This window comes from Eurosta solidaginis, chromosome 4 (assembly GCF_040869045.1).
Source record: "Eurosta solidaginis isolate ZX-2024a chromosome 4, ASM4086904v1, whole genome shotgun sequence".
In the NCBI taxonomy this organism is placed as follows: domain Eukaryota; kingdom Metazoa; phylum Arthropoda; class Insecta; order Diptera; family Tephritidae; genus Eurosta; species Eurosta solidaginis.
The window spans coordinates 73,884,032-73,910,558 of NC_090322.1; the positions used below are offsets into that span (position 1 = coordinate 73,884,032).

The 26,527-nt window shown below is 35.6% G+C and overlaps 1 protein-coding gene across 1 annotated transcript in view; it reads right to left on the bottom strand.

Annotated features, from left to right (window-relative positions):
• Nucleotides 1–8,845: 8,845 nt before the first annotated feature.
• Nucleotides 8,846–26,527, bottom strand: part of LOC137248015 (uncharacterized) — a 34,125-nt gene continuing 16,443 nt past the window's right edge. Inside the window, exons 2-4 of the mRNA XM_067778912.1 lie at nucleotides 9,481–9,560; nucleotides 9,285–9,413; nucleotides 8,846–9,227 (exon numbers count right to left, since the gene is read on the bottom strand). Coding sequence (XP_067635013.1) covers nucleotides 9,553–9,560 — 8 coding nt within the window. The 3' untranslated portion in view covers nucleotides 8,846–9,227; nucleotides 9,285–9,413; nucleotides 9,481–9,552. The remainder of the gene's footprint in view (nucleotides 9,228–9,284; nucleotides 9,414–9,480; nucleotides 9,561–26,527) is intronic.

The following is a 26,527-nucleotide window of genomic DNA, read 5'->3' on the forward strand; positions in this document are numbered from 1 at the left end:
TGCTCAACAGCTGTCTTGAAAGTGATGGAAGATATTAGACCATTCTTTGACCAAGGAGATCTTACATTATTATACTTTTCTAAGGCTTTTGATTCTTTTGCAAAAACTTTACGCGTACTTTGGATTTAACCACGATGCAGTTGGATTGATTGCAAGCTATCTTACGAACAGATGGCAAAAGGTTGTACTAAAAAATAACTGCTCTGATTTGATGCCAATTACAGCTGGGGTACCCCAAGGATATATTCTTGGTCCCATTTTATTTAGTCTATACATCAACGACATTGCTAAGTGCTGTAAAAATGTTTCTATTCATCTTTACGCTAATGATGCACAAATATATCTATCCGCACCTCTAGGGCTTAGAGAGAATTTGGTGTTCAGAATAAACGAAGATCTGGAATCAATTTATTTATGGTAGATGCATAATATGCTTAACCTTAATGCGTCCAAGACACAAGCTATTGCCCTATCTCATTGTTCATATAGCATGGATGATGTTTCTCTTCTTAGACTGAATGGTACAATTAACAAATATGAGAAGTCTGTTAAAACCCTAGGCTTTAGGTTGAATACCTCCCTCTCATGCGTTTATAATATAAGTGCAACAATTTCTAAGTCGTACTCTGTATTGAGACAGCTTTGGAGAACTGCAGTTTATATCCCTCTGGATATTAAGCTAAAACTTTTTAAGACTCTAGTAGTGCCTATAATCTCATATAAAGAACTAGTATATGGCTGCCTTGATAAGGGTTCCATGAATAAATTACAATTACTAATAAACAACGCAGCTAGATATGTACACCTAAAAAGAAAATATGACCATATATCCCAACTATCCGTATAAATTCCTGGGTTGCAGTTTATCAAAATTGTTTGAATGCCGTTTATTGTTATTTATACATAAGCTACTCCATACCCGTTGTCCGAGTTATCTCTTCTCAAAATTAACTTTTGCACACTCAACTAGAACATGCAATCTTATAGTACCACACTTCAAATATTCAGCTAACTCAAGAATGTTTTTCGTTAGAGCCGTACAGTTGTGGAACTCACTGCCTAACAAATTAAAAATGGTAGCAAATCCACGGCAATTCAAACTGGCTATTCACTCCCAATCTTAAATTTAACAGGGTGTTCCACAATTGTGATTATCAGATACTATCGAATGCTACTTTCATACTATTACTAGCAGACCCGGCAGACGTTGTTCTGCCCTAAATGTGGCCTATCTGCATACAATTTAATAAGCTTTTTCCGTCTAACTCTGCCCTACCCCTCTACACTTTTTCCCAATCTTTTTATTCACTTCTTCCTCCGTATTTATCGCGTCATCTCCATCTTCGTCTCATTCTATCTTTTTCTCAGTCTCCTCTCTTTTCTCTTCTCTCAAGTTTTTCTCCTTCTTCTTCATCTCCTATTGCCAGTCCCAGAGGGTGGTATGTATTTTGTTCCAGTTCCATTCCGAGTGTCAATCCCAGTCCCACTCCGAGTCTCAGTCTCAGTCCCAGTCCTAGTCCTAATCCCAGTTCCAGTCCGGCTCTGGTATACTTCCCGGGAAAAAGCATCCTAAATACTAATATAGGCAAATTTATATACGAAATTTCAGGCAAATCGAATAGGACGTATATAAATAGGTATGTGGGTATTATTAATTCTTGTCTTTATTTCGGCTTCGCATGCATATTTATCAGTTTTGCCAGGGTGATGCGACTAAATCAAATATCACAATGAACTTTAGAGCTCTCAGCAACAGCTTTCATTTGATATCCATAATACACACACATTCCAGGGGTATCCGGGCCCATGTTTTGGGCTATATATCTCGAGACCCTAGCCTCCCAGTTGTATGAAAATTATCCTGTACTATAGCACTCATCAACAGCTTTCATTTGATATCCATATTGTATAAACACATTCTATGGGTACCCGGGTCCACGTTTTGGGCTATATCTCGAGACCCTAGCCTCCAAGTTGTATGAAAATTATCCTGTACTATAGCACTCATCAACAGCTTTCATTTGATATCCATATTGTATAAACACATTCTATGGGTACCCGTGTCCACGTTTTGGGCTATATCTCGAGACCCTAGCCTCCCAGTTGTATGAAAATTATCCTGTACTATAGCACTCATCAACAGCTTTCATTTGATATCCATATTGTATAAACACATTCTAGTGGTACCCGGGTCCACGTTTTGGTCTATATCTCGAAACCCTAGCCTCCCAGTTGTATGAAAGTTATCCTGTACTATAGCACTCATCAACAGATTTCATTTGATATCCATATTGTATAAACGCATTCTATGGGTACCCGTGTCCACGTTTTGGGCTATATCTCGAGACCCTAGCCTCCCAGATGTATGAAAATTATCCTGTACTATAGCACTTATCAACAGCTTTCATTTGATATCCATATTGTATAAACACATCCTAAGGGTACCCGGGTCCACGTTTTGGGCTATATCTCGAGACCCTAGCCTCCCAGTTGTATGAAAATTATCCTGTACTATAGCACTTATCAACAGCTTTCATTTGATATCCATATTGTATAAACACATCCTAAGGGTACCCGGGTCCACGTTTTGGGCTATATCTCGAGACCCTAACCTCCCAGTTGTATGAAAATTATCCTGTACTATAGCACTCGTCAACAGCTTCCATTTGATATCCATATTGTATAAACACATTCTAGGGGTACCCGAGTCCACGTTTTGGGCTATATCTCGAGTCCCTAGCCTCCCAGTTGTATGAAAATTATCCTGTACTATAGCACTTATCAACAGCTTTCATTTGATATCCATATTGTATAAACACATTCTAGGGGTACCCGTGTCCACGTTTTGGGCTATATCTCGAGACCCTAGCCTCCCAGTTGTATGAAAGTTATCCTGTACTATAGCACTCATTAACAGATTTCATTTGATATCCATATTGTATAAACGCATTCTAGGGGTACCCGGGTCCACGTTTTGGCCTATATCTCGAGACCCTAGTCACCCAGGGGTATGAAAATTATCCTGTACTATAGCACTCATCAACAGCTTTCATTTGATATCCATATTGTATAAACACATTCTAGGGGTACCCGGGTCCACGTTTTGATCTCAAGACCCTAGGCATGTAGCGAAAAAATATGCTCACAAAATTTCACGAGAATCGGTTCAGCCGTTTCGGAAGAGTTAAGCCTCTAACACCATGACAGAAGAATTTTATATATTAGATTATTCAAAATTCAAATTATGATATCACTGAAGTTCTGCATGTATACCTAAAAATATTGAATACACCGTTTCTTTCTTTCCTTCTTTCTCTATGTTCTCCTTTATTCATTTTATGTTTATTTGCTTATTGATCTATGTATCTTGAAATTTATTGTAAAGTTCAAGCAACTTGTAGATTTAAGTCATTTATCCCTAATCCTTAATCTTAATAAAGTATGGTATCAAATTAAATGTGGCACGTTAAAAGACTCTGTCTTACTTGTGGCTTAATAATAATAATACTAATTTTTTTGATCTTGTATCTAGCTGTGTCTTTTTCCCGTTGATCGCCCATTGTTTGTATGGTCTGTTCTAGGTCTGCAATGACATGTATTGGTGCAAATGTATTTCCTGTTATAGGCAGTGCGAACTTTTTCCCCATTGAAAGTATCCATTGGCAATCTTGAGGTATGTCAATATTGGCTTTATTAACCAACCAATCTTCGTTGGTTCTTAACCCATATTTTCCACGTTCTTCCTGATTTGTTTCTTTAATTTTGTATTTAAATTGTTTTCTGTGGCAGCTATCGTGTTTGTATAAAAATTCTTTTGGTAATCAACTATTATTTTCAATTCCGTTTCGTTCAAATTTTTGCTAATGGCTTCTTTAATGTTGGACATCGCTCTCATAATTATTTTAATTTGAATGTTGGTATCTTTTATTTCGAGGTTCATGATTTTCATAATAAACTGTTTATAACTTACGCATTTCCTAGTGTCGAGTTGGAAGCCGTGTATAATTTTGTTTGTTTTACCTTGTAGGTGTGGAGGTATAATTCCGTAGTCTTTGCAGTTTAGTAAGAACTTAAGTCTTTGTTGTTGTTTCGCCAATCTATGATTGTTTTTTTGTATAGTTTGATTGCGTAACAGGTGTTGTTGTCATTTTTCAACCTAATATGTTGGAAGAAATGCTTCATTTTGCCGTGTTGTTTATGTGTTTTGTCGTGTTTGTTTCGGTTTAGCTCTCCGATGTGTTAATTTCTGTTTTTATTTATTGGGCCAATAATTTGTTCAATTTTATGTCTTATGGAGCTTTTCGGCCGTTGGTTTTAAAGCAAAAAACAAGGGTTTCTCTTTTTTCTTCTACATGTTTCGGTGCTATTTTGCACCTTCCTCAGGAAGTCTGTTTATTGGACAAAAACAAGCTACACTTAACACTTAATAAAATATTCACAAGAACAAAAGACAAAGTAGAGAAGGAACAACAACACAACTTCATATACGAAATAAAGTGAAATGGGAATTGTTGTGGAGGGTGGAGCCGTGTGTAGAAGTCCCCGAAAGTGGGGAAAGCTTCTGACCGCCATTCACCTGGGAATGGCCAGAGCGATTATTTTGCATGCGGTTAAAGCAGCTCACTACTGCCGGTCGCTTGCGGCCAAGTATCCTCTGGGTAGCCGCTAAACATCCATTTAGCGGTGAGCTAATGTGAGAAGGCGACAACCTGGCTAGGCCACTCTGACATAATCGGTTTAAGGGCTAGCCGGGGGAGATCTCACCGGCAGCGTCTGTACACCTCTAGGTGCGGCTGCAAGCGGGCGTCTGTCTTGGAGCAAGCGGCTCGCTATATAAACTTGCCAAGTAATATTTTCACCCCCGCTGAGCGGGTTGTGCGCGTAAAACCACTCACGTAAAACCATACTCCAATGAAATATAACAACAAGCCTCGGATAAATACACTCTATTTGATGACGACCATGGCAAACGTTTGAAGGACAATGAATTTAGGGCATGCACCTGGAACGTCCGCTCCCTGAATGGGATTGGTGCAGATGCTCGGCTGGTTGACGTCCTCGTCAAACAAAATCTGACACACCGCCATCCAAGAAATGCGTTGGAAGAAGCAAGGAAGAAAGATGATCAAAAATTGTGACATCTATTGGAGTGGCCATACGAATAAGCGCAGTTTCGGCGTCGGATTCGTGGTGGGATAGAGACTTTGTCGCCAAGTTCTGGCGTTCACACCTGTGGACGAACGTCTCGCCGCTATCCGAATAAAAGCGAAATTTTTAATATATCATTCATCTGCGCCCATGCGCCGACAGAGGAGAAAGACGATGAGGTGAAAGACACTTTTTATGAACAATTAGAACGCACATACGAGCGCTGCCCCCGTCACGATATAAAAGTCGTGCTTGGCCCTACAGTCGGAAAGTTCAGCCTACATAATGAAACTTCTCCTAACGGACTGAGGCTGATTGACTTTGCCGGTGCTCGAAACATGGTCATATCCAGCACGAGGTTCATGCATAAAAAGATACATGAAGCTACATGGCTGTCTCCTGATCGAAATACTCGTAATCAGATCGTTCACGTTGTGATAGACGGACGGCATGCCTCCAATGTTTTAGATGTGCGCACGATCCGAGGACCTAACATCGACTCGGACCATTATCTCGTTGCAGCCAAAATACGCACCTGCCTCAACGCGGCTAAAACCAAGGAACACTGAAATGACAGTCCTTTGTCGGGAATAATCCCGAGTCGCTCCGGTACATAGAACCGACTGCCTTGGGAAGCGAATATGTGTAATCAACTAAATCAGTTAGAGCATGATGATCAATGATGGTTTTAGAACCGTTGCCTTTTCTTGTATACATCTCTCTATTCAAAAAGAGAAACCCTTTATTTAATACCGCATTCACATAGTTACTTAATTCTCTATTGGACGATAATAAATTTATATTAAAATCTCCAACTACGATATATCTCTTAAATCTCAAAATATCATTTTCGAATTTTTCCACGAAAGAACTAATATCGGACGCCAGGATCTATAGACACGAGATGTGCATATTTGCTTTAACTAACTTTATGGTCAAAAAGCTACTTCCTTCATATTCTAATTCAGATACTAGAGAAGATGGAACCGATTTGTGTACAAAAATTGCGCATCCACCTGCTCTATTTGTTATACGATTTTCAAAATAAGCATTATAATCTCTCAAATTGAAATACTTATTTTTGTTTTCGTATATCCAAACTTCACTCACAGCAATTACATGAATAGTTTTGCCCTCGATTGCGTGTTAATGAATCATCTTACCAAGGTCAAGTAATTTATTTCTAATACTCTGTATATTTAGATATAAAATATTAATATTGTTATTGATAAAATTTTATTTCTTTATTCGTACTTTACATCAACTTTAAATGCTGTATTATTTATTTCATTAACAAAATCCATGAATTTTTAGAACATAAACTTAAATATGTATACTACGGGATTTTCGGGATAACGGGATTTACTACACTAGTTTTTTTATATCTTCTAAATCCTTTATTTGTATAGCAGCAATGTCGTTGGCTTTTCATACTAACACTTTGCATCTTTGACCCAAACATATTTGTAGTGTACATTTTTTTCTTTGCTTCGTCTTTCACATTTTTGATAAGATCGCTGAGCACTTTTTCCATCAGCTAATGAAATGGTTGTCAAAAAATATTCATTTTTTGAACTTATTTTACAATAATATGACTAGTTAGAGTTAAATATAAACAAATCAAAGTAAAATTTACATTTTAATTAAATACGTTAGTAAAATATTGTAACGCATTTAACTCACAGTGAAACCCAAAGTTTCATTTGAAAATTTGAGTAAATCGGACCTAGGATATAAGACTTAACATCATGTAGTGAATAGGGCTTATCTTACATGTCTGAAGTTCCAGGTTCTGTGATCAAAGTTAACTGGTTGCATCGGGACTTCATATTTGAAAAAAAACTGTTTTTAGTGATAACTTTTGAATGGGAAATAATATTTACCCTCCGCCTCGAACTAAATATATTTACATTAAAACACGTTTATTTATCTTTTCCATCATAATTTTTGAACGCATTTCTACAGTAGTAGGTCAAACCAAAGTTTACTGAAATTTTTGGCCCGTTTATCGCGAGGGATTTATCCATGGTACAATTACCAGGTAGAAGCAGAAGTGAAAATGCAACCCTCCTGTTTATTTTGTTGTGGCCGATCGTACATAAACTGTCAATAGTTTTTTCAATTTCTTCTGTCAAAAGTGATGGAAGAAGAAAAATGTCACATGTCATTTTCGTCAACAAAGCCAAAACAAAAAAAAAAGTTGGTTTGCTGATGAAGCTGGAGGAAAAAGGCATTTTTAACGGAAAATAGAGGAAATTAGCTGATTTTTAAATGATATATATTTAATTTATCGGCGGCCACCGTGGTGTGATGGTAGCGTGCTCCGCCTACCACACCGTATGCCCTGGGTTCGAACCCCGGGCAAAGCAACATCAAAATTTTAGAAAATAAGGTTTTACAATTAAAAGAAAACTTTTCTAAGTGGGGTCGCCCCTCGGCAGTGTTTGGCAAGCGCTCCGAGTGTAGTTGTGCCATGAAAAGCTCTCAGTGAAAACTCATCTGCTTGCAGATGCCGCTCGGAGTCGGCATAAAACATGTAGGTTCCGTCCGGCCAATTTGTAGGGAAAATCAAGAGGAAATTGCCCCTACTCAAAAGTTCGACCCAAAGGTGGGGACATCAGAATTCGTTTTAGAGGTGTGGTTCCTTCGGCAAAGTTTCTTATTTTGATCCCTAGAATAGGATTTTCATAGAGCTATGCGCGATTTTTTTTGCCTCCCCACAAATCGACCCGGTCTATTGATTATATTACCGATACATGCATCAACCATGTCGAACGTTTACGTGAAATGTCTCCATTATAGGAGATGGTGCTAGAACCAATTGATTTGAAAAATATCCAATGGTCGCAACATTAATTTTGTTTATGATATATAAATAAGGGACGGTTTTGTATTGTATGCATCTTTTAATGTATGTATTTTTGTATTTATATTCCAAAGCAGTTTAATGTAAAGTGAGATACAACTTTTTAGGAAGTATATAGTTCCTACTTTATTTGCCTAAGGTCGTTATTTTGTAGTATTAAAATTATATTGGGAAATGCTATTGCTAAATGTTTTTGTAGTGGACCTTATTTTCAATACATGTATGTATGAGTGCTAACGTTACTGTCTTCAAAAGATGTTGAAAACTTAGGATGAGATTGTATATAAAATGCTGAAATAGTATGTTCATGAATAAGTACTGATATATTTTAAAAATTCATGTATTTAGTAAAGTAAAAATTAAGTAATTTAGTAACCTAATAAACATCGAAGATATATATACATAATAACGTTTAACGTTGGAAACTCGTCGTGTCGGTATTTGAGGTGCAGATTTCTTTAAAGGATATGTACTCCATGTCTTGAGATGTAATCTTTTTTAATTAAAAAAAGCACGGGTGTGTTGAAATTTTCATATTGAGTCGCCATACCACAGAACTTTTGGGTTCAGCGCCATTGCGTGGTTGTTTCGATCCAATTTTTCTTTTGGCTCTGTCCGCAACCGATTTTGCTTTCGGTTTAATTTTTGGATACTAGTTCGGTTGTAGTACTGACTTCAATTACGGTTCCGGGTTTTCCTTCTGGATCTAGCCAGGAGGCTTTTGTAGCAATTTCGGCTTTAGGCTGGATCTGATATCGGTACCTACTATGGCAAAAGTTCGGCTTGGAATATTTCCGTTTTCAACTCCAGTATCGGTTATACTCTAGTTTTTTTCTTGTCATCATATGGATGATATAAATAATCCAAAAGTAAATCTATAGTAATAATATTCTAGCAATATTTTTTTTAGTAATAATTGTCTAGCAATATTTTCTCTTCGTAAACTATTTGTGGCCCTTATAAAGGCCGCTTTTCGTAGGTATAATGGTTTAGCAATTTTTTTCTCTTTGTTGACTAGTGGTGGCCCTGATAAGGGCCGTTTTTCGTATACTTGTATAGCATATTTTCGCTCTTTGTAAAGTAATGGTGGCCCTTAAACTAGGTAAGCTTACTGCGTCTGGGTTTCACACTTATTCGTGGTACATCATGCATATCCGTTTGTGTGCTGCAGCTGTTCCGTGCCAAGTATTGCCCTTTCGTTCCAACGGTGTCACTTAAAAAAAAGCGAACATGTAGAAGGGACTTTATCAAATAGCATATATTATCTTACTTTTCCTTCATGTTCCTTCGTCCTTCGTTGTAGCGGCAAAAGTATTGTTCGATATTTTGGTAGTTAACTGTAGGAATGACCGTTGGGGACGATGAGACAACTTTCGTTTTTACAAACTCTTGATTAGCACTGCTAAGACATACATAAAATTATATTTCATTTTTATTTTACAACATTCGGGAAACTGAATATTTACATCAAAGACGGTAAATATAGCGATGGAGTGGAGTTGGGCATCAAATTTACTCTCTGAGCTCCCAGAATAAGGTCACAGACCTGAAAATGGAGCGAAAAAATTAAGCCATTTTAGGGAAGCTAACGCCACAAGCTTTTTCCCAATTTTTCCTCTTCCTTGATATTGCGGGGTAATTCTTTACTTTAGCTCGCAACTGCAAAAACTCGTGCAAAAATATCGGGATAGGTGTCAGAAAATGCGTTTTGGACTCAGGACGACGAATCCGAAAGCGAAAATTAAAAATTTTATTTCTGTCAAAAAATATTCCCAAAAACTGAAAAGTGGTACCGGAGCGCTCCGAAACCGGGGGTGGAATCCATAGTATTTTTGCGCAGATCACCTTTGGCGGCCTTCTGCCGCGCTTATAAAAAATTACAATGGGAGACCAAATCTATATCCGCGCAAAACACTTTTACCCACAGTTTTTTTGTGGTAAACAACATCATCAAAATTACAACAGCCACATGAAAATTTTCAACTTTTATTGTAAATATATCTAGAAAGAAATAAAATTTTCAATTTCTGTAAAAAGTAAAGAATAACCTAATAAATTTTCACATCAAAGGTAAATAAACAAAAAATGTAAACATAAACAAAGTTTGACATTTTATAACTAGCTTCGAATGAAAAAACATGTAAAATGCAACTCTGATGCTTTTACCTGGTTATTGTACCATGGATTTATCTGTGATTGTTGCCAGCACAAATTTGAGATAAATAACTCGTGAGAGCGAAAAACATGAGAGCTTAAACAAATGATTCGTATCAAGTCATCTTTGGTAAAGCATATATGACACTACTTTATTTTTGCTTGGATTCCAAGCTAAAAAAACTGATGAAACTTTATCGGAACTTCAACACACAACAACAATTTCTATCATGAAAAAGCGAGACCACTATTCCAAAAAATTTGTGAGTTTGACATGTTTTTGTTTGTGTTTTACATTTTATTTTTACATTGACACTTTAAATAATAAAAACAATGCAAATAACACGCGAAAATTATTTGGGTCTCTATTGGTTCACTTTTTTCACAAGAAAGTTGGTTTTAATTTTGTTTTTATTCACTAAGTTTTCAAACTAAAAACAAAATTTTCATGTGTCAGAAAAAAATAATGAAAAAACGGCCGAATGTCAAAAAAATCTATCGAAATACAAACTGGCTCGTTTGTTTTTAATGAACTAGATTGTATTTTCCTTGTATTTCGTTAGTTTTTTGAAATATAGTTTACACACTTACACCAGTACTGAAGCCGTATTAGGAGGGAGTGCGACAAAAAATTGAAGATAAAATACAAGAAAAAATACACGAAAATAAAGTAGTGTCATATAGGTATAAGAAGTACGAATTTATAGATTGATAAAAAGTAATCTGTTGTTTATTCCGAGTACATAGTTGATAAATCTGAACAATTGTTGGGGGAGTTTATAATCATGGAATAAAGAGCACAAAATGCCACAATATGTTTTGCCTTTTTTGAGATTTTATACACTTTAAGCTAATATTGAACTGTATTCAATTAATAAAGCTTATATGATTTATTTATATTGTTTACAAAAGTAAAAAATAATAAAAGATTTTACATCAATCGAAAACAGGTCCGCGCAGCAGAAAGGCTACCGATAATCCATAGATCCGAAGATCGCTTATTTTGCAATGGTCGCCTTCTCTTTGGAGCCCTTATAGTGCAGTAGTTGATTACGTATCTTGATCCTTATTGACAGGATACTAGTAAAATGTTACATGAAAATGTGTAACGTTAGATAAGGAACGGCATTTAATTTGTACAATGTTTGCATACGGGAAAACTAGGTGGTTTCCTAGCTGCACATCCGTAATACGAATCGCTTATAACCGAAGAACTTTAGGCGAAAAAAGAACATATTTACCTTTTCTCGGATGCTACACTTTTTTTCCATAATTTTTCATTTCTTATTTTATTCCAGGCTGAATTTGGGGTTCTTTGTTGAATCACTCATATTCGAAACTTTACAGTTACATAAACCATAAAAAACACTGAATAATGAACAACAAACGTCTAACCCCCCCAAAGCACATGCTGGTGCTTGATAGTTTTTTAGACACATGTGCAGCTATATTTATATTGCTGCTCAATATAGCGACTTATATCAAATTTTAAAGTATCTTTAAACTCACAAAATACTGATGTTTTTTTTTATCGAAAATCCATTTTTAAATACAAAATAATTTAAATGGCGGAAAAAGATTTGCTTATTTGGTGTTTTATTTTGTGCTTGTTCGTGATTAATTTAACAACAAACTCAATTACACAACACTGATTTTACGTAGCTAATTTTTTTTGAACAGGTCATGCAGCGCGCTGCTTAGCATGCAGCGGCACATGTATTGCGTAGTGTAAACCAGTGCGTTTAAAATCTATTTGAGCAGCAATGCCGTAGTTATGTTTTGGTTATAAACGACCATCTCGCCATACTGCTTACCATTATCACATTATTCAATTATAAGGTAAAAGCATCAGAGTTCCATCTCATAGGTTTTTTCATTCAAGGCTGGTGATAGATTGTCAAACTGTGTTTATATTTTTTGTTTATTTACATTTGTTGTAAAAATTTTATATTTCGCAGTTTTTTTTTTAACTTTTTACTAATTAATACAATAGAATTTATTTTTAAATTTTCTCGTATCACTCTCCGTGCCATTACAAGAAATTTTGGTCTCATAAAAACATTTTGAGTGGAAGCTCGAAATGGATTAAACAAACAAATCCGAAACAATGTCTGAAGCAGAGAAGAATTCACTGCTGCTTACCATGCACACAAATCTCTACAATTGGAATTAACTGATTTTGGGGATAATACAGCATTTGCTGCACATCTGGTCCAGCAACTACGTCGTTTACCTACTGAGCATTATTAAATCGGTTTGTACGCGTACAAGGAGAATAAAGAACCATTTTTTGTAACTTGGGTGCAATGATTTTTTAAGGGAGGTGGTGATTTGCTTAAAGCGGTAGTTCCTAATGTGTGATTATTAAATACATATGTATCTTGCTCTCGTCTTCTCTTAAAGACTTTCAGACTTTATATTTAAACACTGACCATATTTTCATCGTTACGAATACAGGTCAAAAGTCCGAGGAAAAATAATTGAAAGGAAAATAACCCCTGTTACATAGTTAGCTTGAATTTTTATTAATCATCTTAATACTTCATTCATATTATATATATGTACATATTTTTGTTACATTAAAATAAATCGAATAATTTGTAAAACGTCTTTGATTTAATATATACTAGTATCGCCTGTGGTCGAAATTCGACCGACTTGTTTTTTTTTTTTGAACTGAGTCTATGCATCCAGTGTTGGGGGTAGTGCAATAATGCGTTAATAGTTGTGCAGTGAGTGGAAATATAGCAAACTGGTCTAACTTACTTAAAGTTCTCATTAAAATTTTAAATTTGATCTAAGACGTTATACTTTTTGATTGCATTTTCTTAAATTTTCTTCAAACTTTTCAAGTGTAATTATAACGTTTTGGATGAAGCTCCTTAAACAAAAGTCTAAAACATATGTACAATCAAATGAAAATGACATACGATTACGGGGAAATGACTTGAAATTGAATTTAAAATTTGCTTTTTCCACACCACCCGGGAGGTACGCCGTTGGCGCGCTACTATAAAAGATTAAAATGAAGTAATTGGTTTTGTAAGTTTTTAACATCAATGAGCGAATCTTTTTATTCAAATATTGTCAGCTTATTTATACTAAATTATTCCAAACATATTCTTACATACATATTTACTTTAAGCATACATACGTACATGCATATTTACCTTAAGCATACATACTTACATACCTACATACAACTCGATACAAAATATGTACCTACATACCTGTGTTGAGTTGTGACTTCTGTGGGAAATGCAACGTTCGCAAATTTGCTGGAATGCAAATTTGGTTTGGTTGTGTGTTGTACACACACCTGTATTAAATCGTGTGAATGGCTATGTCAGCAACAATTATCAGATGCCTTTTTATGTGTTGATGAACATTTAGACTATTTTTGTTACAGGGTAGCATATTAGCTGATTTAAATATTTGGAATTAAATTGTTGGCTGTTTACACTACATCTCTCTTTTTTTCAGAATGCTTATGCATTTGGAGAATGCATGAGCATTCTATTTTTATTTAGTTAAGTATAAATTAATTCCTACTTTTGTATTTTATGTTTGTAGGTTGAAAATTTTCTTATTCTACTAATTTAAGTCTATTTTTGTGTATTATTATTTATGATATTGCTATTCTCTATGTTACTGGGAAATTTTTGCTTATCCCCATTTCCTATTCTAGATGGGATTAAAGTGTTAGTAATTTTTTATCAGTATTTTCTACTTTATAGGGATTAAAGTAAAATTATTATTTTCATAGCTTTTTCTACCTTATAGGGCCCTTTTTATCTACTATCTAACTTATGCCCTGCTTCATTTTTTACTAACACTACATCTCCTATATTTATTTCCTTATAGTGAATATTTTTATCATAACTAATCTTTTGTTTTTCTTTAGCCTCTTTTACTAATTTAAAAGCTCTATCCTGTGCTATTTGCAACCTATATTTAATTTCTTTATCGTAAGCCTCATAGTTGTATAATGGGCTTATCGTATTTTCTTGTAAAAATTCGTAAGTCTGGAGTTTTTTGCCAAAGACCAATTCAAATGGACAATAGTTATGGACTGTAGATGGGGTAGTATTGTAACAATATGCAAAATATTTAAGATACTCATCCCAGTCATCTTTGTTAATGGATATGTATGAACGCACATATTCATTGAAAGTTCTATGGCTACGTCAACAGTGCCTAAAGTTTGGTGGTGATACGGCGTAGATGTTTTGCGCTCAATATCGAGAAGCTTACATAGTTCTTCAAACAAGCTATTTTTATATTCAGATCCCATATCCGTTATTATTGTTTTCATATTTCCATTAATTAAAATGAAATTTTCGAATATGGCTCTGGATACTGTTTTTGCATGTTTGCTCTGTATAGGAATTGCAACTAAGTATTTAGTCAAATCACATATCAGAGTGACAGCGTATTCATTTCCATTTAATGATCTTGGTAAAGGTCCATATGTATCTATTTGTACTGTTTCGAACGCTTTCGGTGGTGTTTCAGTCAAAATCATTGGTTCTTTTAAATTTTTATAAATTTTATTTTTATTACAATTAACGCATTTCTTTATATATTTTCTTATACCATTTTTCATATTTTTCCAGTAATATTTTTGTCTTATTTTATTAGTTGTACGATTGATTCCTGGGTGGCCACCATTAACAGGATCATCGTGATTATTTGAAGAATCTTTTTAATTTTATCATTTTCACAACCTCCGGAGTTAATGCAATAGTTAAATTTTTGAGAACCTTGGTACCTATCTCCTCAAATGTGTCTACTCGAGTATAATTAAACAATTTGTCTCCTAAGGACAACTGTATTTTCTTAATTCCCAAATTGTGGGCTTTTTCCATAAGCCTGGTAAAGAATTGGCCTAAGTCAATCTTCGCCTCAACAATTTGATTCTCTATATTTATTTCTTTCCTTTTTTGAAATATAATTTCGGAGGGTCGAAAACGACCTAGAGTACTTTTTTTACTTCACATTTGTTAAGTGCTTCGTATATTATAGGGTTCTCTTTGTGACTTTTCTTCTCTTCATTTATATTACTGTTATTACTGGAATTCTTTTTAGTTTGCGATCTTGTCGTGACTCATTATTTTACATGCCTGTACTGACATTTCTTTTAGATCATTGATATCTATTCGTGACAGAGCGTCTGCCACGTAATTTTATTTTCCGGCTATGTACTCCACCCCAAAGTCATACTCCTCCAAATCTAACCTAATTCTAGTTAATTTAGATGAAGGGTTTTTCATTGAGAATAAATACGTTAAAGGTGGATGATCCGTTTTCACTGTGAATTTTCTGCCATAAACATATAGTCTAAAATATATAATTGCCCAATGTATGGCCGCCAATTCTTTTTCGATCGTCGCTTTATTTATTTCGCCTTTTGTAAATGGATTTGAGGCGTAGGCAATGGGTAATTGTTTTCCTTCATATTCTTGGCTTAGCACAGCACCGCAAGCATAACCACTTGCGTGGGTTGTAATAAAGAACTCTCTATCAAAATTGGGATATTGTAGAATATTTGGACTAATTAATGCATTTTTTGGTAGTTAAAAGATTCCTCGCAGTCGTCTGTCCAATTGAAAATTATATTTTTCTTACTAAGTCTTGTTAGAATCCTGGCGTATTCCATGAAATTTGGTATGAATCTTCTATAATAATTACAAAATACGACAAATCTTTTTGCTTCATCGGTATTTTTGGGAGTTGGGTAATTTTGAACAATTTTAAATTTATTTGGGTCTGGTAAAATTCCAGTACTTGTGCATTTATGTCCCAGATAAGTAACTTCTTGACTGAAAAATAGACATTTGTCCGGATATAATTTTAAATTATATTTTCTGCATGTGGAGAATACATCCCGTAAATTTTTTCGGAGCATCCTAATACGACTAAATCGTCCATGTATAAGAATGCTTCTGATGGTTTTAGACCTGCGAATGCAAATGTCATCATCCTCTGGAATGAGTTTGGAGCTACTTTGAGGCCATAAGGTAATCTTTTGAAACGATAAGTACCGTTATCTGCCGTAAAGGATGTGATATCCCTTGACTCTGGGCTGAGTTCTATTTGGTGAAATCCTGACATTAAATCTAGGCATGAGAAATATTTCGCTCTTCCCAATTGATCTAGAATATCATCTATTCTAGGCAAAGGGAATTTATCAGCTGTCAATTGAGGTTGATGGTTCAACAATATCATCTTGAATTAGTTTTTTTACTTGTTTATTTATTTTATTCTTATGTGCTTGGGGTAGTCTATAATTTTTAATATACACAGGAGTGTTATCTTTCAGATGCAACTTTTGTTTGTAAAAGCTGTTGGTCGTGATTGGTTCTGTTTCTAATGAGAATATATCAACGAATTCTGAGCACAATGTGTTGAGTCATTTACTAGCGAATGGCGGAAAATTTTTATTCAGTCTTTCTAACTTTTCTCTATTATTATCGTAACAGTGAGGTGTATTTTCAATTATTATATAATCCTCTAAACTTTCTGTTTTGATGTCATAATCTTGAATGATTGCATGTTATCTGTTGTACTTATTATTCTTATTAAAGCTTGATTTGAGTTTACCATCGTGTTGGCTACAAACATGCCATCAGTCAATTCTTGATGTGGTACTAATAGTTCCTTATTTTGACTATTGATATGAACCTGTCTAATAACTTCGGCTCTTGCGGGTATTGTAATGCTATTGATTGTTGGTTTATTTGTCATTTGTATAACTATATCTTCTGGGTAATCGTATGGTCGTAGTATTAGGCTGTCCCCGTTTTTATTATAATCTAAAATGCAATTATATTTTTTAATGAAGTCGAGTCCCAAAATTCCATCACATGGGATTGGGAAATTGTTTTCTACTATGTGAAATTTGTGTCCTATTAAAAGACTATCATCTGTTAGATCTGCTTTTACTGTTCCAAGTGTGCTTGTTATGCCTCGGCCAATACCTTTTAAATCTGTGATCTGTGAGTTATTTATTGTGACATTACTGTAAATTTGGCCCTTCTTTATTATTGAGATATCCGCTCCTATATATATCAGGAACGTTGAAGTTGACTTATCTAGGGTAGTATTGGAAGATATGTAGCTGTTTAGATGCAAGTTGAATGCATATTTTATTACCGTTAGAATTTACTGTTGGAGTGGAGTTAGCTGGTTTTCCTGTTGGTTTATACTACGGAGATTGCTCGTGTTACTCTGATTGGATGATCTTGACAGACCTCAAAAATTGCGCCTTGTGAAATTTTTATTTTGTCTATTACTATTGTTATTATTATATCTGTTAGTATTACCGTAATATCTTTGGTTTGGTTTTGCTTCTTCGGAAGTTACCTCGGTAATTACCTTGTGAGCGCGTCAGCGTAACACTGTATTTGGGTTACCCGTGACTTCAGTACAGCTGTTCGTGAATTTTGAAATAGCCTCGTTCATAGATGTGAACGTTCCTGCTTGCATTATCAGTTTAACTCTTTCGTTAGCCGAGTTCTTACACATGGCTTTTACAGCTGATTGTGTGGCATATTTGGTTGCCACATCAGTTGCCAGACCGTCAGATATGTAAGCACCTTCCAACGATTTTGTTAATTTTTCGATTTCAGCAGTGTACTGGTTAGCTGTTTTACTGCGCTGTTCGACGTTTAGGAGGTTTGCCGTCAAAACTTCTACAGATTCACCTTTAATTACTGAGCTCAACTTTTGCCTTATTGCTTGTATTAAATTTGCAGTGCTCAAAGGTTTCTAGCTGTTCCCTTGAGCTTAGTTTTTATCATGGAGACTGCTATGGTCTCGTGAGTATCCTTAATTTGTTCTAGGATATCTAGTGCGTCTAAGGAGCTATGTAAGTTCTCATGTTTACCATCAAACTCAGGTAGAATTGACGAAGCCGTTTTTAAGAATTCCACTGTGGTTTGTGCCATTTTGTCTTTTCTTGTTTGGTAGTTTGGTGTCTCTGTTAAAATTTCCTTTTTTTCCTGTTTTTCTTCTTCTTTTTGCTCTACTCCTGGTTCCTCTTCTAAATCGGAGGCTGCCTCCGGCAGGAATGTGCTAAATAAAAAAAAAAAAATGTAAGGCGCGATAACCTCCGAAGAGATCTAAGGCCGAGCTTCTCTTCCAATTTGCGTCGTGCTCCTCTTGATTTTCCCTACAAATTGGCCGGACGGGACCTACATGTTTTATGCCGACTCCGAACGGCATCTGCAAGGCAGATGAGTTTTCACTGAGAGCTTTTCATGGCAGAAATACACCCGGAGCGCTTGCCAGTCACTGCCGAGGGGCGACCCCGCTTAGAAAAATTGTCTTTTTAATTGAAAAACCTTATTTCTAAAATTTTGATGTTGCTTTACCCGGGAGTTGAACCCAGGGCATACGGTGTGATAGGCGGAGCACGCTACCATCACACCACGGTGGCCGCCATGGAATGTGCTAAAGTCTATTTCTATTTCCTTCTTGAAACTCGTTGGTACTATGAATTCTATATCATGTCTTGCCAGTGAGGACACCAATTTATCTCTAATGCTGGCAAAAATTTGATATGCTTGGTCTTTTCGATTGCCGTCTAGTTTACCGTTTAACTGTTGGATTGTTTTTCCTATTCTGTTAAATGTTTCAACTATTATTTTAAGATGCTTTACTACTGTTTCTGCCTTTACTTTTGTATTTTTATTAATATATTTGTAAGATTTTTCTCCTATCGTTTTTTCTTCTATGAGTAGTTTAACGATATGTTCCCATTTGCCCATTGGGGATGGCAGTTAAAATTTAGTTAAACCTTATGTAAACCGTCGGCGCGGCTGGCATATCGCTTTTTTAGGAATTTATTATGGGTTGAGTTCAGCAACAAACTGATGTAAGTAACTACACAGATGATTAGAAGCATGATCTTAATAGTATTGTAACGAATTTACTTGCAAATCCTCTTATTTGCAATCCTCTGCTAAGTTTGAATCACTAAACTGTTGAATAAATAACTCCAATTTGTAATAATGCAAAATGGCCTTTATTAAAGTACTTCACAATAACACTCAAACTGTGCAACGAATAGCTTGCTTAATAACCAAACTGATTGATAGCTCAAATGAAACTCTGCTATTCAAAATAATACTGCTCTTGCTCGCTAGATAGCGTCTTAGTCGAAACTGCTTGACAACTCAAATCAAACTGAATTCCAGCGCTTCTACAATTGCCGCCTTTTATACTCTTTGGTTTCAACCTTCGCATGTTCTAGGCGCTTCCAGAATCTACTAGTCCAGCAGCTCTCAAACTTCTCAGCTGTAACTACAATTGCAAAATTTTTTTTTTTTCTCATTGCATACTTATAGGAGTATCTCAGATATATGCATGTGTTTGTGCATTGACTCTCCGCTGCTCGTATACGTACATGGTACATATGTGTAGACGCAATTATTGTTTCCTTTATGTAGATCAGGGCTATTCAAAACTGAAAGTGCACCTGTATTAGTGAGAGCGCAATCGTCGCGATGATCGTGCGGGTGAATCGATTTTGCATTTAGTCGCTTACTAGCAAGCAACGAGTTAAGAACAAGCATATGTATAGCGCATAATTTTTCGTACATATTTTGATACTGATCAGCCAATACCCATCACCGATGTTGCTACACCAAGTGCCAAGCGACGACTACCTCAATTAACGACGACAGAGCGAATCATATACTTGTGAATTGAGAGGGCACAATTGTGCTATGAAATGAATAGCCCTGATGTAGATACATAATAATCGATCTATGGATGTGAATTCACGTCACTGCTTAGCATCTGCTTAGAGACGGCAGCACTCCTTAGTTTTGCTAATATTCGTAACACTGCCCTCCACCTAAGTCTGATCGTCCCGATTAGACAAATCTCCCGATCTAAACGTTGCCAGCCTTTCTAAATGGACCACTTTCATTTTGGTTCGTGGTTTACCGATGGTTTGTATGCGGTACACTACACCGTTGATCCGTTTTGCAACTTTGTATGGGCCTTCCCAGTTACACTACAATTTCGGGGACAAACCTTTTTTCCGTTGTGGGTTATATAACAGCACCAAATCTTCCTGAAAACCTTCCGAATTAATTGCTTTATCGTATCTGGCTTTCATCTTGTCACTCATAATCTTTGTTCGTTGCCTTATCAGATCATGTATTTCTCTTAGCTCTTCTTCCAAATCACTAGTGGATTTCTTGACATTTCTCTCCGCATTGGTATCTATCCCAAATTTCAAATCAGCTGGCAGTCTAAGGTCATTGCCAAAAATTACTTTTGCAGGGGTTTGGCCCGTTGTCTCATGCACTGCTAATCGGTAAGCCATCAAGAATAATGGTATGCGGGTATCCCACTCTTTATGGTACTTGTCTACTACTTTCCTTAATTGTTCCTCCAATGTTCTATTGAATCGTTCTATCATACCATCGGATTGAGGATGCAATGCAGTTGTTCGTGTTTTTCGAATGCCCAATGATTACACATTTCCTGGAACACAGCTGATTCGAAATGTCTGCCTTGATCAGAATGTAACTCCATTAGTACAACATACCTTGCAACCCAATTGTTTATAAACACTTCTTCTACCGTTTCCGCTTCTTGATTTGGGATTGGGTATACCTCTGACCATTTGCTGAAATAATCCATAACTATCAGTACATATTTGTTTCCGCCGTTGCTAGTAGGAAATGGACCGGCGACATCCATAGCGATCATTTCAAATGGCGCACCTGAGTTATATTGCTTCATCTGGTCATGACTTCGGGTTCTGGCCCCTTATGCTCTGCTGCAAACCTCGCAGTTCGCAGTCCGCTCAGGGACCAACTGACGGCAACCAACCCAATAGAATCTCTGTTTCAGCTTCTCGAGCGTCTTCGTGATTCCAAGATGGCCTCCGCTTGGACCATTATGCAGCTCGCTGAGCACGTCAGGAATCCTCTTTCTGGGAACAACTATCAGCTTCTTCTTGCATTTACCATCCTCACTCTCCCATACTCGATGAAGGCAACCGGATATCAATTCTAAACTGTTCCACTGTGCCCAATATGACTTCGCAATGGGACTCTCTGCTGACATCTCTTCTCTGTTTGGTCTTTCGTTTCGTTCGAGTCCTTGCATGATCGTGACAGATCTGTATCTTCTAGCTGACACTTTCTTAGCTGTTCCTTGTCCTATTCATCTACACATGTTATAGTCATTAGCCGGACATCTATAATGTCTTCTTTAGCCTCGGCTTTTGAACAGTGCTTGCATTCCAAACTACATGGTCTTCGTGACATTGCATCGGCATTTCCTTGGGTACTACCTTTTCGATGCTCAATGGAAAAGTCATAGCTTTGTAGTCGCTCGATCCACCGTGCCAATTGTCCTTCCGGATTACGGAACTGCAGAAGCCATTTTAAAGCTGCGTGATCTGTCCTGACACGGAATTGCTGGCCGTAGAGGTATTTGTGAAAATGTTTAATGCACTCTACCAATGCCAACAGCTCTCTCCACGTAACGCAGTAGTTCCTCTCTGGTTTTCCAATCGAACGGCTGTAATATGCAACTACCTTCTCTTGTCCATCGACCAGTTGTGATAAAACGCCTCCTATAGCATATCCGCTCGCATCTGTATCTAGAATAAACGTTGCTCCTGGAATTGGATATGCCAACATTGGGGAAGTGCACAAACGCTCTTTCAATGTTTGGAAAGCTACTTCTTGCTCCTTCTTCCATTCGAAAGCTTTATTTTTTCTTGTTAGCTCGTGGAGACTATGGGCTATGCTGGCAAAATTTGGTACAAATCGGCGGTAATATGTGCACAGCCCAAGGAAACTTCTCAATTCATGCAGATTCTGTGGTCTTGGCCAATCCTTTACTACCTCTATCTTTTCATTCGCTGTATGGATACCTTCTGTCGTTACCTTGTGACCCAAATAATTTACTTCCTTTTTAAACAGCGCACACTTTTTGGGACTTAACTTCAGACCAGCGCCAGCTATTCTCTGGAAAACTTCATTTAAGTTTTTAAGATGTTCATCAAAATTCTTGCCCAATACGATGATGTCGTCCAGGTATACCAAGCATGTTTTCCAATGTAGTCCTTTCAATACCTTATCCATGAGTCTCTCGAAAGTAGCTGGTGCATTACATAGTCCAAAGGGCATTATTGTAAATTGCCAAAGACCATCTCCGACGCTGAGGGCTATTTTTTCTTTGTCTTCCTTGTAGTGTCAAATTGGGTTACTGCTTTTAAGTCTGGCAACTCCCCCTCTAATAAATAAAAAGATGCAACACTCATATTAACACTTGGCATCACTTAAAATGTTAGAGTGGAATGACGCGGAGATTCAACCCCATTGGCTGAATCTCCCGTTACTAGCTATAGCATCATACGATTTTCCCGTTATGCACTTTTGCATACCGGCAAAGCCGCTTTTGAAGCGTCAGCAGTTTTTCATTATTGAGGAGAGTTTGAAGTAAACCGGCCGCCGCGTTAGATCAAAACGCTAAGTTAAATTAAAGTGAAACAAACTAAAAAGACAAAAACTAATTGTTAAAATAAAAACTTAAAACGATATTTAATCGTATTAAAAACCAAAAACTGTGTTTTAAATAAAAGGTTAAAATAGTGTTGTGTGTGTGTGCGTGGGCTAGTTGCCCAAAAATGAGTGGCATCGAAATGCCACTTTACATGGCGACCGTGACATGCGTTCACCAACGAAGAAATTTAATTGCGAGAAAAATGTGATCATGTTACACGTTGTTTTAAACTCGGAACGCATATAAAACGTTTTTAAAATTTTCTATGCTTTGCCAAAAACGCAGTCTTCCCAGACTAGCGTTAGTAACGGTGCCAAGAATACACAAAGTGGTGGTGTTTTATGACGCAACATACATATAAACATAGTTTTTAAACAAATTCAAGCGTGAAAAAGAAGATCAAAAAAAAAAAACCTAAAATATGGTTTAATCAACAAAATCTATGAATTAAAATAAAACTACAAAATATAAATTAAGAAAAAAAGGTACATATGTAAAATTTAAAATTTACAAAAATTTAAAAACTGGAAACAATACAAAAAATTCAGAATTATATGAACTAAGTAAAAACTAAATTAATTTGAAAGAAAAAAATGTTATTAAACACTTATAAAACAAATCTACGAAACACATACATGGAATTCTAAAATTTTTCAAAAAGAAAAAATATCAACATCAACAAAAATCACCACTTGTAATAATACCGACGCGGTTGCGTTCTCAATTCCTTGGAGTCATATGAAATACATACGATGGCATGAAAATTACATTTAAAAATATCATCACACTACGCATCAGCTATGTTACAATCAAAGGCAAGGTAATGGTGAACATATGAATTTGGAGATGAACCACGAGGAACTAGGAGAAGGAGCTTTCCAGACCAGATTTATCAACGGAATTTTTAACCAGCACTCAGCACATCTTATACCAACACAACTGGCGAAGTGAAGTTAATGCAAAGTATGTATTCTATTTTAAAAACATATCTTATTTTAATCGTAAGCGAAAAAAATTTTTTCTAAAATAAAGATTTTTTATACATATTTTTCGCATGCATTTTAAAGCGATAAACTTTTCTATTTGAATATTTACCCTCAATACAAAATGCTTTTGGAAAAACTCAAAATATATTAAAAATTTAATATTAGAATTTCTCGTTCTCTTGAAAATTTTTTGCTAAATTAAAGCTTTTCCTACAGTTTTATGCAAATATTTTTCTAATGCTTTTTAAATAATGAATTTTTGTATTTAATTGAATTATTGCCATTTCCAAATTTTAGAAATTTCCAAGTCAGAAAAAGTTAGAAAATAGTTTTCATAATTTTTGTAAACATTTACAATTTACAATGCACAGCTTAAATACTTATAACAATTTAAATTAAATTTAAATTAAAATGTATTAAAATTGAATTTACTGAATTTATCGTTTATCACAGCGAATTACTGCTGGAATGTAACATATTTTGTAAACACGAAAAAAATAAATAAAAATTTAAGTAATTAAAATTACATTAGGGCAGTTCTGAGTTTTGAGCAGTTGCGGTTTTGATGTTGCTAATGCATAGCCATATAAATTTTTCGCGTTTCTTGTAACAGTACTACACCAGTTTGTAACCACAATGACCATTTGCACAAAATCCTGATCTCCCCTAATTTTCTGATATGCCATTAAATGAAATTTTTGCCTTTATATATATATATATAAAATAAGTGAATTTGATATGGAAAATTAAAATATTTTCTCGGTTTCTAGAAACAGTTTTGAAATTTTATTAAAAGTCCGTGATATAATAGAAGATCTTTTGATATAAAGCGGTGCGTCCATGAGACAAAATACCTTTTCTGTAATTCCGATATAAAGGGGTGTGGCCGTAAACACTACCGTATATTCAAACAAAAAATACTCAACGCTACAAACCGGATCTACAAATAATACTCGCACTTACAAAATATTTACCTGATTTACAAAATTGTTTTTCTTTTAAAATAATAATTTTCAATAAAATTACCCTGTTTCAAACACATGTCCGATTCTGAGGGCAATTCCAGCGATAAATCAAGCTCTAAAGGAACTAGTGAACGTTCGTCAAGAAGATATTTTAGGATTTAATGACTCAGATATCGCAGAAAATAATAATTCAAATTTTCAGTCAGTAACTAATATTATAAACACTCAGCCTTCAGCAAATTCGTCTAATAATTCAGACAACCTACTAACTAGCACTTCCAATTTTCAGTCAGGAGCTTACTCTTCCAATTCTCACTCTACTTCAAATTCTTCTACTTTGCCTTCAACAAATAATTCTTCAGATTTACAATCGAATAACAATATTTCAATCATGGCAACCTCAGAACAGAAAAAGGTGTTCATTACCAGTTGCGCCTCAATTATTAGGGACAACTACAGCGGCGATCCACTGGCATTAGCATCTTTTATCGACAAAATAAAATTAATTGAAGTCTTCTCAGATGAAAATTTAAATAGCACTTTTATTGCATTTTTGAAATCCAAACTTGAGGGAAAAGCACGCGAAGCATTACCAACCGTAATAAATTCAGTCGATGACATAAAGACTGCCTTGAGAAATAGAATAAAACCGGACAACTCGAAAGTTGTTTCTGGTAAAATCGCGTCCTTACATGTCATCAATAATAACTACTCGGACTTTGCTAAGCGCGTTGAAGAACTATCCGACGCATTGGAACGTTCTTTGATTATTGAAGGTATGACACAAGCCAAGGCACATGAAATGGCCGTAGTGAATGTGTGCAGGTTGAACACTCGTTCAGAGTTGGTCAAATCCATCCTGGCTTCAACTACCTTCAGTGATTCAAAAGACGTAGTTGCAAAAATGATAGTCGAACGTAAAAATGAGGAAATTATAGGGGTAATAATTTCAATAATAGGTATAACAATCCAAATGCAAGATTCAATAACAACAATAGAAATAACTACAACAATAATAATTACGGGTACAATAATTCTAATAGAGGTAATAATGACAGATATAGCACTAATAGAAACAATCAGCCTAGTAGTAGTAACAATAATGCTAATAATAATAATAGACGTTCAAATTCGCGAAGTAATGCCAATGTACGTGCTTTAAACGTGAACGACCCTCAGGAGCGAACACTGGGGGATCGGGATCACGATTTAGACAATTAAACGAATCTTCTCCAAAAATATTAAAATCCATCTACTGCTTGAACCTTAATTATTCGGATTTTATTGAACTTCAATGTAGCGATTCCTACAAACCATGTACTTTTCTAGTAGATTTTCAAGCAGATATTTCTTTAATCAAAATTTCAAGTTTATCTCAAAATTGTAACTTTAATAGTAACGAAATAACCAACATAACAGGCGTAACACCTGAAACAATTTCAACTTTAGGAACCTTAAAAACCAACTTATTTGCATATAAATTTTTAATACCGCATACCTTACATGTAGTTAACGACGATTTCTATATACCTTCAGACGGAATACTCGGCAAAGACTTTTTAAAATTAAATAAATGCATTATTAATTATGCAAGCGATAGCATAACTATTAATACCGGCTTAAAAACACTAAATATTCCAATTTTGCACGGCACAAGTACCGATTATTTAGTTATTCCTCCGAGATGTGAAGTTTATCGGTTATTTAAATTACCAAAATGCGATAATCCTGTTTTTGTAGACTCGCAAGAAATCTGTAGTGGTGTTTTTACGGCAAAGTGCATTGTTGACACAAATAATCCAGTTCTAAAAATTTTAAATGTTACCAACGAAGTAAAACATGTCAACAATTGCAATATCGTAACGGAAGAT